At 42.1% G+C, this 15,646-nt stretch overlaps 3 protein-coding genes across 16 annotated transcripts in view; all 3 read right to left on the minus strand.

Annotated features, from left to right (window-relative positions):
- LOC135347070 (uncharacterized) lies at positions 1-3,675 on the minus strand. Of its 2 annotated transcripts, none has more exons than XM_064544938.1 (3): positions 3,490-3,675; positions 2,016-2,189; positions 1-1,696 (listed from the first exon to the last, which is right to left on the minus strand). In XM_064544938.1, the coding sequence occupies exons 1-3, from the start codon at positions 3,670-3,672 to the stop codon at positions 1,661-1,663; spliced, it is 393 nt and encodes a 130-aa protein (XP_064401008.1). In that variant the 5' UTR covers positions 3,673-3,675; the 3' UTR covers positions 1-1,660. The 2 variants fall into 2 exon arrangements, with proteins under 2 accessions (XP_064401008.1, XP_064401007.1); XM_064544937.1 differs by having other exon boundaries at positions 1-1,693; positions 3,490-3,630.
- Positions 3,675-4,892, minus strand: LOC135347069 (uncharacterized). 4 transcript variants are annotated; one of them, XM_064544933.1, is made up of 5 exons: positions 4,767-4,892; positions 4,575-4,649; positions 4,319-4,458; positions 4,105-4,263; positions 3,675-3,779 (listed from the first exon to the last, which is right to left on the minus strand). In XM_064544933.1, the coding sequence occupies exons 2-5, from the start codon at positions 4,637-4,639 to the stop codon at positions 3,679-3,681; spliced, it is 465 nt and encodes a 154-aa protein (XP_064401003.1). In that variant the 5' UTR covers positions 4,640-4,649; positions 4,767-4,892; the 3' UTR covers positions 3,675-3,678. The 4 variants fall into 4 exon arrangements, with proteins under 4 accessions (XP_064401003.1, XP_064401005.1, XP_064401004.1 ...); XM_064544935.1 differs by having other exon boundaries at positions 4,105-4,249; positions 4,314-4,458; XM_064544934.1 differs by lacking the exon at positions 4,767-4,892 and having other exon boundaries at positions 4,575-4,677.
- Positions 4,877-15,646, minus strand: part of LOC135347044 (uncharacterized) — a 33,634-nt gene continuing 22,864 nt past the window's right edge. For 2 of the 10 annotated variants that reach the window (XM_064544856.1, XM_064544857.1), the window contains 9 exons: positions 7,678-9,777; positions 7,556-7,621; positions 7,387-7,455; positions 7,249-7,320; positions 7,000-7,068; positions 6,627-6,698; positions 5,903-6,042; positions 5,371-5,635; positions 4,877-5,254 (listed from right to left, as the gene is read on the minus strand). In XM_064544856.1, the coding sequence (XP_064400926.1) occupies positions 5,004-5,254; positions 5,371-5,635; positions 5,903-6,042; positions 6,627-6,698; positions 7,000-7,068; positions 7,249-7,320; positions 7,387-7,455; positions 7,556-7,621; positions 7,678-9,748 (3,075 nt within the window). In that variant the 5' untranslated portion in view covers positions 9,749-9,777 and the 3' untranslated portion in view covers positions 4,877-5,003. The other 8 variants (XM_064544848.1, XM_064544850.1, XM_064544849.1 and 5 more) reach the window with 8 other exon arrangements.

A 15,646-nucleotide genomic window follows, 5' to 3' on the forward strand; every position in this document is an offset into this window, starting at 1 on the left:
CTTATGACAATGACAATTTATATATATATAGCACTATTGATGATGAACAACAGACAAATAGTAATAATTAATGTCCAAAATTGTAGACCACAGTCAATAATTGTATCAAATTATCACTTGAGGACAACACAATGAATGAGGTATAATTATACAAAAACAAAGTGTGTAAATTATGTTCAGTTCAAGTCCAGGAAGCAGTTGTCACAGACTCTGACCAACTTCTTTGAGGAGGGCAGTTGGGTGCTTTGTGAAGTGCACTGTTGGCAGAATATCATCCTGTGTGTGTGTGTGTGTGTGTGTGTGTGTGTGTGTGTGTGTGTGTGTGTGTGTGTGTGTGTGAGAGTGTGTGTTTGTGGGTGTGTGTGTTAGGGTGTGTGTGGGTGGGTGAGAGTGTGTGTGTGTGTGTGTGTGTGTGTGTGTGTGGCTAAATCTGACCTTGAGGGAGGCTTAATTTATAAGGCCTAGGAACAGGCCTGTATTGTCTGGGCCAGGTTTTGTGGTGGTAGTATCTGATAATGAGATGGGTCTATGTGGTTCTATAGGTGGCAAGCACAATTAACCTCTAATTTTGGTTCTTAGAAATTAGCACAAGGCATTAGTCAAGATAGTAGTGTGTGTGTGTGTGTGTGTGTGTGTGTGTGTGTGTGTGTGTGTGTGTGTGTGTGTGTGTGGCTGGGGTGTCCTAAAATCCTTATCATTACACAAAATCACCACAAAATGTTGCTATTCTAACAACATCCTGAGCAATGATGGCTTCTAGAAGTACTTTTTGAGGGCTAATATTTTCTGGCTAATCTGCGAGATAAAATTAGACCCTCAACAATTCCCCGCTATAAGGTGGTATCAATGGTAGATGCTCTTATCTACTCTTGGTGGTATGGAAACTCACATACAAATTATGGTAAGGATTTGAAGTAGAGAATGGGCTGGGACTAGCTTGCATATACCAGCAGATGTGGTGGGAGGGTGTGTGTGTGTGGAGGGGGGCGCAGTCATAGTGTGTGTGTGGTGTGTGTGTGTGTGGGGGGCGCAGTCATAGTGTGTGTGTGTGTGTGTGTGGTGTGGTGTGTGTGGGGGGGGGTGCAGTCATAGTGTGTGTATAGGTACACTAGTTATAATTCAAGCACGGACATGTTACAGTAGTTGAACATCTTTTAGCAGCCATAACTTTAGTGCTGTGACCCCAATTTCAAAAATTTGATGATTTTGTGAAAGCTTAGAAAGTGACCTTTCAAATGATGTATTTCAATCCAATATTTAGATGTGGCCATAATTCAACTTTGAACTCTGGGCTATTATTACATGGTATCGTGCTAAAATAGTCATCTCCCAAATATCTGGTACTATTTGAAAGGTATTTTTCTAAGCTTTCGGAAAATCGATCCACGGAATTCAAGTTATGGCGACTGAACGAGTCCACTAACCAATTGATTAAACGGGGGACATGTACATGTAGTACATACCTGCACATTAATTTATACTATTCACTCACTCTAACACTTCTTGGGGGGTGGCTGTTCGATAGTCAATGGTATTATGGTCCTCCCCTTTATCTGCCACCTCATGACCTCTGTCCTTTGACCCTCGTGACCTCTTCTTAGCAGCAGGATCTGGGGGTACGGGGGGACGATTGGAGGATCGTTTAGGAGTAGTGGGTGGTTCAGGGGGCGCCTTCTGCACAGGTACTTGACCCCTGCTGGGGGGAGGGGGTTGATAATTAGCACAAGAATAATAAGAAGCACTAACAAGCGGCTACTTGTAGCTACGTACATGTAGCTAGCTGCTAGTAATAATTGTTTTTGGCTGCCACGTGCAGAAATGCTAGAGTCAAAGTTCACTGAGGCTACTATTTGAGACTGAATATTGCTCAACCACGAATATTTTACCACCCAAAAATTACCGGCTATACGGTAGACACTAGCAGTAGCAATTCTCCCAGTGAAACACTCTCATACAGACTACACCACCATACACACACACACTACACAATCCCTAATTAAAGGCCCTCCACTTACATAGCGAGCTGCTCGGCCATGTGTGTCAGTTCTCCGGAGAGTGCCCAACAAGTCTCGTACATCATGAGATAGCGGACACAGATATTCTGACCCATAGCATCGGCCCAATCCACCGGCTTCTGGTTGGTTCTCCCTGTCCGTGTGGACCATGCTGTAGCCAAAGTCCATGAGCAGCTGTGTGTGTGTGTGTGTGTGTGTGTTTGTGTGTGTGTGGGTGGTGTGTGTGTGTGTGTGTATGCATGGTGATACAGGTTGACTTAGAAACTAAATATCTAAAAACCAAAAATATGATTGCATTTTTTTCAGTTATCGTTGCTACAGTAGCTATGCGATACACACGTTTTAGACTTGAGCAAGCACTTATTACACTAACAGCACACATCCACCCACCCACTCACACATCCGCCCACCCCTATAACGCAGCGTGATGCATGAGAGTCTCTCCCCCAGTGTCCCTCACTTGGAAGGGGATCTTAGCCTCCTCCACTAACCATTGGAGACACTCCACTGAACCACCCTAGTGGAGGGGGGGCAATGGTAGTCAATTATTAGGAGACTGAACACAAAATTGCAAAATAATTTTCAAACACAATTAATTTTATGATAGCGGGTTATTTTCAAGGCATTAATTTTTCAGGCTGCCCAAACTAAACATTTCGAGATTTTCAATGATATACAGAAATGTCAGTGTCAAACGGACAACCAGTAACTGCCTATTAGTACCGTACCCTCACGAAAATACGCCCACCCTTTTCTGCAAGAAGTCTAGGCTTATTAGGGGACTGGGCGTTTAATCGCAAATGGCGAGTTTTCATTCGAACATACGCCCACCCGCGGCCTCAAATCGAGGTTTACACTTGCTCTATGCCAATTCTTTATTAATTTATTGTATTTTCATTTTAATACATAGTATGAACATTTTATCGACAACAACAATGTTATAAACTAATGCATGAGTATGATTAAAGCATGACAAGAGAATGAACATGAAGAAGTGGACTCTGACTCTATTCGTTGATGTTAGATGTATATGTAGCAGAAACTTCTCAAAGGATGGTAGGTCATACTCTTACAGAGCAGCTATTAGGTACTTTGTTTCAGAAAACCAAGGCAAGGTAACCTGCAAAATTAGCCTGTGTGATAACTTTCTTGGACTTGTGTTTTCCGCATATAGGACTACTTGTTCCCTGCATCTTCATCTTCAGGGGGCAAACAGATCCATACAGAGAAAGTTATAATGTCTGATCTTGGTCCAGCAAGGAGTATAGTCTTACTAGCTACTACCTAAAACTTCCTTTCTTTAATAGTGAACATGTGGCATTCAGCTACTGCGCATGCTCAACTTCTTATTCTGGGTGGGCTTATAATCGAGTGAAAATACCCTTGTGCAAGAACTTCGAAGCAAAAGAGGGGATGGGCGTTTATTCAAGATGGGCTTATTTTCGCGAGGGTACGGTAAGTGTGTTCCCTGTACCTGTATAGCGAGCATGGCGGGTGTGGTGAATGAGTCATCTGGTATCTGCAGTGCGGAGGAGGGCAGTCCACTCTCCACTAGGAACTGTATGATGGGCAAGCGGCCACGGAGGGCAGTCTTGTGGGCCAGACAAAAGTGGTGCTCGTTACTACCGTACGTGTCCACCTCGTGACTGCCCAACATGTGATGCTATGTGGGGGGTAGGACCATTTCCAGTGCAACAAAACACGAGAGAATAGTGAAATCCTCGAGCTCTTTGAGAGGACAGGCATCCAGTTTAGCCCTCATACCTGCAGTGGGAAAACAAGAGTCTCAATTAAAGTGGATTAATCAATACATGTATAGGTACAGTGTAGGCAGGCCTTCATACTTGTGTACTAAGCAAAGCAATTAGTGAAGGAGCTTGTACATTAAAGAGCCCTAACAGATAGTTAACGCATGCATGGAACCATTGTCTAGTGTAGCATCTTCAGACGCCCATAACTTGTTACAATGATCTAATTTCAACCACTTTTGGAAAGCTATATAAAAGGAGCACTGTTTAACGTTACACACACATGTACATTAATAAAGAGCCCTAAACTGAGCTACTACAATTAAGACAACTATCATCACCTGACAGCAACTCCCGGGCGGTGTAGAGGGAGCGAAATGGTTCCTCTGGTGGATCTTTCTTACTCTCCTCCATCCTGAGTTGAGTGACAGTCGTCCAATCGGCTGCTAGATGGTCCGCTATCCACTCCCAGAGGTCACTGTGAAGGTCACTCTCCATAACTTAGGTCAAATGAACACGACTGTCTTTAATGATGTAACTGATTAGGGAGCTCACTCTCGAGTAGTGGTTCTCTCCACGTCTCCTCAATCTGACGGAGGCTCAGGTTGTCTTGGTGAAGTTTCTCCTCACCCACACCATCTGGTAATGGCAGCTCGTATGTACGTAGGTACCTCAATGTCCACCACTGGAAGCCTGCACATGAGGATCACATGATCATTACTATACATACGGACATTGAACAAACGTACACACAACATAGAATGTTTAGGGTAGGTGTGATTGTGCTATAATGAAGGAGCTGCTTTCACTAGTCTTTTCTCCAGGCCTTGTCCACAACTCTCTCTCCAGGAGCCCAGAATTATATACGGTGTGCATAAGACAACTTGCTGGCCATTAGCCTCGATCCCAGGCCGATCCGTCTCCAATTGAACGCTATATAGGTCGCCTACTAGTATTTTCAACTTCGTTCTATTAAAAAAAAATCGGCCTGGAACCGAGGCTAGCTGGCCATGTGTTCAGTCCTCTTTGATCGAGTCTTTGATTGACCTATGAGAGTTGATTGTGTGGGTGTTGCTAATAAGTACGTGTACATACTGCGCATGCTCAGTTCAATTTAATTTTCACAGACTATAATTCTACCACAACAATTCGAAAAAAGCACAGCATCACTAATAAGCTCACACATTATAATTACAGAGACACAAACAACATCAAAGTAAAGAACAGTTAATTATCAGTTTCAGTTTCGGTCCGTATTGTCTACAATGAATCTACAAATGTCTGTAGCAGTGTCTCCTCTTCTCAGTCCTATGGCAATTTCCACCAAGGCCCTGAAGGTAGCTCTGGAAGGATTCACTCTTTGCCACGCTCTCAATGCATGAGCCACTCCAGCTTGATTGCCATAACGACGTGTAACATCAGTTACATCACCGAGGTCGGCTGGGGTGAGGTTGAGTCCATCGAGCAGGTTAGGAATTGCAGATTGATTGACTGCATGAAGAAATAAAGACATCACTAAAACGACAATTTACAATTTTCGTGATAGTCTATAATATCTAAAAATGACACAGGCGAATAAAAAAATGCACGAAAATGAAAATAGTTACCTGTGATGCTGTCAGCCAAATTGATGAGCTCCACTGTGGGCTTTTTGAGACCATCTGACAGGAGACTCCATGTTACATGTTGTGTACTCAGGAGCTTGGCCAACATTTCACGCAAGCACGATACATTATTTCCACGATGCTCGCTATTGATGTTGGTGAGAACAGGATGAGTTAGACCTAAAGCCAATCCCAGATTGAACCAGTGAGGGCTGGCACTTTCATGTAGTTTCTCGTAAACATGTTGTAGATCGTTGATTGTCAAAGCCTGTACAAAAACAACAATCAACAGGGTTTCATTTGGTGGGGATTGCCCCTCGGAAATACCTTCTAGAGGAAACTCAAGGAATACAATTGAGGGGTTCTGGTGAACAATATTCTTAACAGGGCAGATATAGTAATGAATTCCTGGGGTCACGAACCCTCTAGATATATACATGTCATCAACACCCTAATATCATGCACGTGCACCATTTGCTCCCCTTGCCAAAATGTCAGGAGGATAAGTAGATACAAGATTTAGAGTACTGCCTACCTTGTGCACGTTCAGCAGGTGAGGAAATTTCTCCGCGATTAGAATGATGTCACTCTCAGGGATTTCTTGATCTAGTTGTTGGTCCCTCACTCCAGTCTTCTTACACACATCTTCCATTACTCTAACAGAAGACAATTCACCTGAACATAACAAAGAAAAACAAGTAAAAACATTGGGTCAAAAAGTAATTATTCGCGACATATATATTATAAGCGACATAACAACAACCAATGGAGATTTTTTAGGACACTGTTAAGTCTGAGTTGGCGCTACAATTACAGTGCAGCATCCATGCAGCTTATAGAGAGTAGATTACCACAACTGTGTGAGTGGCTGTACTTAAATTAATGTTGATAATTATCTTTTGATTGAAACCTTTCTAAGAAATAGTGCTGATACCATTGTGTAGGTGAATGACCAAGCTACAAAAATGTTTCTATGGAAACACGAGGTGGTGGGTTTGGGGGATTAATAAGCAAATTGTTATAGTGGGTAATCGGTTAAAAGACTAACCTTAAACAGCTAAGGTCTCAGACTTCATAAGTTAAATGGTTTAGGTATCCTTTATGGGTCTACAAATGTCCACAATGTATATAATTCATGATTTACTGGTTTTTAGGTATATTTTTGGTTAGAGTAATAACTTCTGAAAAATTAATAGCTTCTATAATATTATAGCTTTCAAATTTCTGTAAGTAAGTTCACAGATAAAGGGGCTACATACCGGAGTATTGCTGCTGATCACTCTTTCTCTCAGTCTTCATAAGAGTATCTCCCGTAGCAGACAATGGTTTTCCTAATAATTGAAGGGAAACATAATTATAATAATTGTTACAGTAATGAAAGCACCGCGAGTGCTGATACCTCGGTGGAGGTGCCAACGCTACAAAACATAAAGCTGCGAATAGCATTAATGGCATGCAGGCAGAATCCTGAGCAGAGTCCAAAATCACAAGGAAACTCAAAGAGTGCATGGGTAATGATCGACCACGATTGTTCAAGTATAAGATTAATGGAAGCATCAGCAGCTCTCTTGTGAAACAGTATGACTATTCAGTATCGTAATCTAACAAGTGATAGTAAAGCCATGTACTTACCAGATTGTTGCTGCTGATCACTCAATGTCATCTTTGTACACATGTCTCCCGTAACAGAGGATGACTCACCTAATTCAGTGGGAGAGATAATAGAGCTGCTACATAAAGATAATAATGAATGTTATGAAAGTACTTCCATCACAATATATACACAGAATGTCATCTAACCTCAGATAATTATTTAATTGCTTTCATTGTCATCTAACCCGGTGCTTTCATTACTGTATACATACGCTGTTCTGTACTTACCAGAGTATTGTTGCTTATCACTCTTTCTCTCAGTCTTCGTACAAGTACCTCTCGTAGCAGACGATGATGCACCTGATAGAAGGATTTGAGGAGAAACTAATTAATAATTGTAATGATCAAGTAAAATAACTTATCCACCGGAAACTTCCTTACTGGTATATTGATCACTCATTCTACACACAGGTTCCATTACAGGGGACGATGGACCTGAGGGGAATAATACAATGATACGAAAATACTTTGTTATACTAATTCAGTACACAAATATAAAAGCTGCAAATATTTACGTATAGTGCTACATAACTACCGGAGTATTGCAACTGATGACTCTTTCTTTCAGTGTTCAGATCTCTCGTAACAGAGGAGGCTTCACCTGTAACATAGGGAAACAAGGATAATTTTTTTAACATTGCTGAACAATGCACTTACCAGAACCTTCGCTATTGTCCAGCCAGATTCTATGTTGGTCACTGAGCTCTCCCCACTCTCGTGCATGAAGGGAGCACATCCAATAGCCATCCACACTCACATCGGCAACGTGCAACTTGTTTCCACTTTTCTTGCACGGGCAAACAATCGCTGCTTTAGGTGTGTCATTGTTGTAATTCAAAACAACACAAGCAGCTTTGATGGATTCCATTAGTTGAGAACAAACCATAGGACACAACACTTTGCGTAATGGAGGGGGGGCTTCGACATACACTTCCATACGGGAGAAGGAATCAAGCAATGAGATGACACAAGGACGATTCGGAATTCGAAATTGAATACAATTCTTAGCGAAAAGTATTGGACCACTTGAAGGGAGAACAGCTTCCCAACCAAGCCTCCGCATTACATCAACAACCGTACAGCAGAAGACACCTGAACGAATACACCCACTAGGGAAGTGAATAGCGAGGGGGACAGATGAGGAACGGACTTTGTCCAGTTCAGCAATGGGAGCAGATTTGAGTAGAGATGGCATGAAGAACTCAGCTTGATGGGTAGTGGACTCCACTAGTGGAATGGGAGCAATCACGAGAAGCTCTTTCATGATCAACAGCATATCTTCTGGAGAAAAGATACCTTCAACGTAATGCTTCTCAAAGAATCGTAGGAACTTTAAATTGATTATGCCTTCGTCTCGAAATCTCTTCCATTCGGCCTCGATCCCTACTGAGCTTAGAGTAGAGCGTGATTTGGCTTCAGCATTCCTCAGGGAGATGGCGTGCTGTGAGAGCTCGGTGATCTTGTCTAGTGGAATCTGGGCATCCACAAACACTGTGTTGGGGAGAATGGAGGGATAGTAGTGCGCTATACACACCTCGTCAAAGAAGAACAGAGCAGCTTCAAGATCTTGGAGCGCATAACGAAATCGAGTGGCTAATCGGAGACATTCTTGCTTGCTTAGTACACCTCGCTCGAGAGTGGCAGATAAACTCTGGAGAAGTGAATCCAAGAAGGACCACCAGATGGGCATTTTGACTTGTAGCGGAATACAACGCTCAACAGTAATTCTAATCCTATCGGCAGTGGCCAGTGAATCATCATCTCGGCTGATCGTGTTGAGACCAAAAATCAGATTCTTCAACCCAAGATCTTCGTACACCAATAGCTTCTTGATATCGGGTGGCAGCATGTCGAGAATCTCTTGATTCCTCTTGATAAGAGTATCCAAGCTCTTGAGCTGATCTAAGAATGTGCCCACAAAGATCATCTTTGGCTTCTTGTCTTGTGAGGTATGGGACTCAATGGATCGAATGAGACTCTGAAGTGTCTCCCCGAGGGTCATGTGAGATGCATGAGGACTACCAACAAGCTGCCCATCCTTGTAGTACTCGTCAGAAGGGAAACTGGAGAGTTCGTCAATCAAACGCAGGACTATCAACGCCACCGAAATGTGCTTGATGAAGAGAGGGCTGATGTCGTGGAATTGGGGTTGTCCACCGCAGTCGGTAACGTACACCCAGTTGGAATCAAACAGTTCTCCTTCTTGCTGGTCACTGCTCGACAGTTGGTCAGTTCCCTGTGTGGCTGGCTTCAGCTCTTCTGCCACACCACTCACTACACTTGCTATCACTTTATTGATAGCTCTGTCCAACCTTCTTGCAGAGCCAGAAAGTGCGACGGAATCGTTGCTCGATGGAGTCGATTTGAAACCAGAAATTGGCTCATCAGAAACAGAAATTAGCTCGGTTGTGGTCATCTTCTTCAAGCTCTCGGCAACCCTTAATGCCGAGGATGGATCGGTGCTTTCTTTTGGTAGTTTGGCGATGATTTGAGCTAGTAGCTTACGCAGCTTTGGCTGAGACATCTCTTCCCAGCCTCTTCCAGTTGACCTGAATTTTGCATTGGACACGGGTCGAATGCGTACTGGCTTTTCCATACAAGAAGTGCTGTCTCGCTGTAGTGGAGGGGGCTTGTCAGTTAGCAGGTGCTTGAGGTTGGTCTTCCCTGTTCCCGCCGGTCCAAACACGAGCATGTTGACAATGTTGACCAAGACGTGTCCGTGCTTCATCCCCTCATCAAACAATCGCTTCGCTGATTCTAAACAGGATGTGTGAATGTAACTAACTATATGCAATACTTCACAGCTAGGTGACAAGATGAACTACCGTAGAAACTGGATTATTAGCGCATGCGCTCATGCATGGGGTCAATAGCAGAGCTCTATATGCTTATATTCGAGAATGCGCCTATAATGCAGTCATATTCTAGCCCCACCCAGTAACCGGATGTCTCTGGGACGAGTGATGTTTCAAGGCAAGCTAACTCGATCTATATCACAATTATATGTTACAGTTCATTTTACACTTCATTTTAAATTCATATCGCTTATAAAAATATTCATATTGACCAAGAACTTGAAACAAAAGGACGTCTCACATTCTCTCAGCATGATCAGACATGGTAACAGCATGCCCAGAGAGTCCTTCCAGATGGATATCACCAGCTATAATTATAGCTACCATGCACTGTACAAGCTAGCTCATAGGAATCAATTCAAAATGTTCACCAAATAATTATTATTATCTTTCGCATGCCATGTAAACGTAGCGGGTAATTTTCATAAGGTAAAAATTAGTTCAACTTGAACACGGTGATGTTCGTGAGTCAAAATGTTCATTGCCTGCACTGCATTGCATGCGTTCCAGTAAACCACGCCTAGGTCAGCTTGCCCACGAAAATAATAACGAATATCTTACCCCAAAAAAATTATCCGCTATACGGTAGTCTGTCAATTGGCTTGGCATAATCAACCCTACAGGTTAGGTAGTCCATTGGTTTGGATATAGCCTCAACAAAACAAGTTATTAGTGTTTCAGATTTTGATGTTAAAGTCTCCCACACGCCTCAGGGTTAATTGTATTGACATTCTGCGCAACCAAGACAGTGTGAAAACACAATACAATAACAGTACTTGTGGTCACACATACATGTTGTATTGTAAACAAAATTACATCAAATCATACGTAACTTGGTGCATGTACAATAGAGTACATTGAGTGTGGAAGGCAACTAGGTAGCTCTAGTTATACAATAGAAAAGCATTTAATGGAAGGACCGGCATCGATCTGCTACAAACAATGGATACAGCAGCTGTACGTACATAAACCTTTAAAGCTTGCTAAGTGAGTGACCCACCAATGACAGGGAATGTGGCTGATCATTACAGGAATGTGCTATGAATGAATTGACATGATGATGTCACTAAGTACACAGTACAACGTTACCAACCCAATCAGTCAATCACAGTGACTGTACATGTATGTGCGCATATATTGATGCAATGTCTGATAAACAGTATCCATAATTAATTATAACACATGTACCACAGTGTGTGGAATATAGTCAAAGGAACAATGCTCTAGCTTGATCAAACCAGGACCACATGGAAGGGAGTAAGCAACTAATACACACCATATAAATACATGTCAGGTATGTCAAACACACTTGTAGTGATGAAATTTGTGTGTGTTGACCAAGGCTAGGTGGGCTAATCATAGATTAAGTCTACGCATGTGCTTGTGCAATTAATCCATGATTTGAGTGGTTGCATACAAACCTTATTAAGGTAATGAAAGAGGTGAAGCCAACAGTTTAATAAGAGCGGGATTACCAACATTGAAACATTGAGACAGCTCGCAACAGCTGTACGTACACACTACATGTATACAGTAGAGGACAAATTAAAGTTTATGATGCGTTTGTTAACCCGAGGCACTCCACGGGCTATAGTAGTCAATCTGTGTGTCTGTGGATATGAGTCTATACTCACCCGGATGTGATAGCACTGTATTGGTACCATGGATAGCCTCAACACAACAAGGTTTTATAATATTAAAGGTTAAAGTTCTGTTGTCGAGCAAAAGCTAAAAAGCATGAACTGCACTGCAAGATTTACACGTGACTTTGACTCGAGGCTGTAAACGTATAGACCTCAAACTAACGCCGAGGGTTTGCACTTCAGTTTGATTCTGTTGCACAAACAAAATAATTGTTTTTGTGCATATGCGCTCAAGCTTGCAATATATAGGTACTGAGAGCAAAAACATTTTAACTTTCCTCGTAAATAATTGGAAAATGCAGAGCGGGATTACAAACATTGTACAATGGATTTTGTACGTACAGTCTACTAATAACTATAGTCACGGTAGAGGACAAATTAACGTTTCTGTTCTGTTTGCATATAATTATAGTCTCTGCGTTTGTGTACGTTGATTCTGTTGCACAAGCCAGTGGGAAATGCAGTAGGAAAGCGAGCGGAAACATTTGAACGCCCAAGCACAGGAAGCCACACCCACTTTCCTGCGCATGACAGGTGTGGTCACTAAACGTACAAAAGCTCAATCTGAATACCTAGTACTGCTCACTGCTTATGAATAGCTCCACTTTAGCTTATACTATAAGGCCTAGAGGGGTGCTGATCTCATAGCTGGATAAGCAAAACAATTGTTTTTGTGCATGTGCAATCAAGCTTGCAATATCAAACCACTAATCATATTCATAGTAATTAAGGCTGATAATGTAAACACAGTATTACTAAACCATGCACAGGTGGTACAGTCAAATTCCTCAGTCACCAAATATTCCAGTTATATGGTACTACCGTATAGCGCGAAATTTTCGAGGGGCTTAATTTTCGCGGATTTCGTGGGTTGGAATTCTACACGAAAATTAAGTCCACGAAAAGTGTTCGTTAATAAGAATTACCTGCTATCATGCAAATATTTAAAGGCGTGGCTTCCGGTAAGCAGTCATTCCGCGAACATTGTGCAACGAAATGGCTTTTAGAGGCCAATCCACGAAATATAAGTGCCTCGAAAATTTCGCGCTATACGGTATATGCGAACGAAACAGAAACTTTAATTTGGCAAGTTGCTACAGGTACGAGTGATTGCAACTATGAGCATCAACACTCACTGTACTACAAAGTTCCTTGCTCCCCTCACCTTCCTTTCTCTGCCTCTCTGGCCTTCCTCGTATCTCAGTAATGTCATTCTCCTCGTCATGTATCTTCCCCTCCCAGTAGTGTATGTCTGAGACACACTCCTTGATCTCCTCCTCCACCACCTCCAGCTCTCTCTGGTCCTGGTCAGTGATGTCACCAGACAGTCTCTGTTGGAGGGCAGCTCTTCTCTGGGGGAGTAAAGAATATATATACGACTGAATGAACATTCCACCAAATAGAACATGCAGCTGATACAAATCACTACTGCACGTTATAAGGTTAACAAATTGCGTACAATCCACATAACAAAATATAAAGGTCAGCAACCACCAACCTATTCAATCAGTAAAAGTGGACTTATAAAACATACACAAAGGTAGACAAAAAGCAACCATTCATCATACAATGGACAGTACATGTACACACATTGTCGTTCTGCTAGACTACGTCTACCACTCTTACCACGAGAGTAGTAAGTGCAACTGTCAACACTCACCGTCTCATGACTCTTCAGTTCACTCTCTTTCTTAGCCTTCATCTGGACAAGGTGAACAAGACAAGAGTGATTAGACTGTGTGTTTGTGGTCACACATTATGAGTTGTCTATAGGTGTAGCTACGAGGGTCAGGTAAGGATATGAGACTATTACAAACTGAATGCACATGAGGTGTACGGTATGTTTGCCAACATTGTTTGACTCACTTTCTATTGTTCCAGATATTCAGTAACCATAGAAATGTATGGAGAGAAAAGAATATAATCACAAACCTGTACACTATGATATCAATAATTTATATTACACGGCATGTACTCACACGTACAACTCAAACATTACTGACACAAGTACAGTCACAAGTCAGTGCAGTGTCCCGCTCACCTTCTGTTTAGTCCAATGAGACACCAGCGTAAGACATACATGGAAACAGAGAGAGGGGGATGATGGTAGGAGCAGTGAGTGCATTCATACATGTCTGTATACTGTAACTTACATTCTGTTGTTCCAGTAATCATTAGCAGTAGTCACATTAACAAGCACGGACATGTAGAGAAATGAACATGTTCAAATACACGAATGCATTCACACATGTATACATCAATTATTGCAAGTACACGTCTGTACAGCATGAAACTATCAAGAGCAGTACCAATCTAAACTAGAGCACTAAAGTGCAAACCCTCGGCTGGTGACATGATTATAAAGAAACCAGAAATATAATGCAGTGCATTGCCATAATATAGTGATGTTGTTATCATGTATGACTTGCACAGCAACTCAGGAGCAATAAAACTAAACCAGACTGGAGGCATGCTGAAACATTTGAGAACAGGTAGTGGTACTATAGATATATACACTGTGGATTAGGATCAGAGCAAAGAAGCCTGGAGTCTCAGAGAAGTATGGCTCAGGTCCTGCATCGAGTAGGATCCCAGTCAGCTAAAGCAGTATAGGAGCTATAATTCAAGCTTTCTACTTTAGTGACCCTGTTCCATTGTTCTTGGTACAGGATCACTTCAGTTATAAGTCAAGTTCTGTTCAAGCTACATTTTGCTCGCTTTTATTAGACAACGAAGCTTTTAACACAGAAAGGTACCACTATCAAAAGTACTAACTTGTTGTATGGAGGCTACCCATGCTGTATAAACGCAGTGCTAGAACATCCAAGTAAGCAGACCCAGTCACAAAGCTTGTTCAAGCTTCTTAGCTTTTGCTCGACAAAGAAGCATTAACATCAAAAACTGCCACTATTTAAACCAAGATATTGTTGTGTGAAGGCTATCCATGCTGTAAACGCAGTGCTGTGGTACCCAGGTGAGTAGATATACCTGTGACAAACAGACAAACCAACATACTACTATACCCGTGGCCGCCCGCGCGCGCCTCGGGTAATAAAGCCACACAATTTCTGCCTTCATGCAGTAGACTAATTACATGTACACAAGTAAGTCTAGTTTGCCATTAAATATACAATGAACAAACTACACAGCTATAGCGCACACTGACAATAATAAACTCACGTGCTGTTGTTGAGTAACAGTCCACAGAGGGTACATGTGCATGAGGAGAGGGATATGAACACACTGGTAGTAACTCAGTACACACACTGGCTAGTACACACACAGGTACTTAGTACTAGCAATGGCAGATAATGGAAGGGTCAGTGGGTGGGTCAGTGAAAGGGATGGTAAACGGTACAACAAGCATCTTACATGTACAACTTTGATACGTATGATTTTGTTTGTCGTACAATACAACACGTGCACTCCATGAGACACACACACAATCACAACATACCTCAATGTAACGCTGAGACACACATCAAATGGTACATGTGAGGGAGAGATTTAATCTTAACACACATACAATACATCAGATCAGTTGAACGCTGGTGTGTATGGGACCATAGATAGAGTAGAAGAGGGATTGGAAACGGAAGTACCCTCGAAGTACCATCCGTGTATCTCCGCGGTTTTAATCGAGGCTTACTTTTTAACACGAGGGCTAAACATGAATAATTCATGAGAATTGTTTTGCTCTCTGTAAGAAGTCCACGAGCAGTTCTGCTGCTAAACATCAACTTTCTCTAATACTTGAGGCCATTTGGGACACAGGACACTATTTAGTTACAAAGCCTTAGCTATATCAAAGGTACTATAGGAACACAAGCATGAAAAAGTGCTCTGTGTACCTTCACGACAATCGAGATTATATTTTCTTTGTTTCCAATTGATACCTACTATTAGGGGGCATGTGATTCAGTAATGGGGGTAGCTCTGAGATGTATGCTTTGGACACAATAAGTTTCCCGGGCTTTTGCGGGAGTTATGGAAGAGATACACGGATGGTCCCAAAGCCACTACGTAGACTTCATTGTAAAACATCACGTGAATCACTTCCGTTTCCAATCCCTCTTCTACTCTATCTATGATGGGACTGACTACACATAGCAACAAGTGGAATACATC

This window comes from Halichondria panicea, chromosome 13 (assembly GCF_963675165.1).
Source record: "Halichondria panicea chromosome 13, odHalPani1.1, whole genome shotgun sequence".
NCBI classification, from domain to species: domain Eukaryota; kingdom Metazoa; phylum Porifera; class Demospongiae; order Suberitida; family Halichondriidae; genus Halichondria; species Halichondria panicea.

Bases quoted from the DNA above. Each gene is read 5' to 3' on its own strand.
- LOC135347070 (XM_064544937.1), bottom strand. From the start codon at position 3,527: ATGACTCATTCACCACACCCGCCATGCTCGCTATACAG. The intron at 2,190-3,489 runs GTACAGGGAACA...ACACACACACAG, and splicing joins CCGCCATGCTCGCTATACAG to CTGCTCATGGACTTTGGCTA. The intron at 1,694-2,015 runs GTAAGTGGAGGG...TCCCCCCAGCAG, and splicing joins ATGGCCGAGCAGCTCGCTAT to GGGTCAAGTACCTGTGCAGA.
- LOC135347069 (XM_064544933.1), bottom strand. From the start codon at position 4,639: ATGCACACCGTATATAATTCTGGGCTCCTGGAGAGAGAGTTGTGGACA. The intron at 4,459-4,574 runs TAGTGAAAGCAG...ATCCTCATGTGC, and splicing joins ACAAGGCCTGGAGAAAAGAC to AGGCTTCCAGTGGTGGACAT. The intron at 3,780-4,104 runs GTGATGATAGTT...TTCCCACTGCAG, and splicing joins CGCCCGGGAGTTGCTGTCAG to GTATGAGGGCTAAACTGGAT.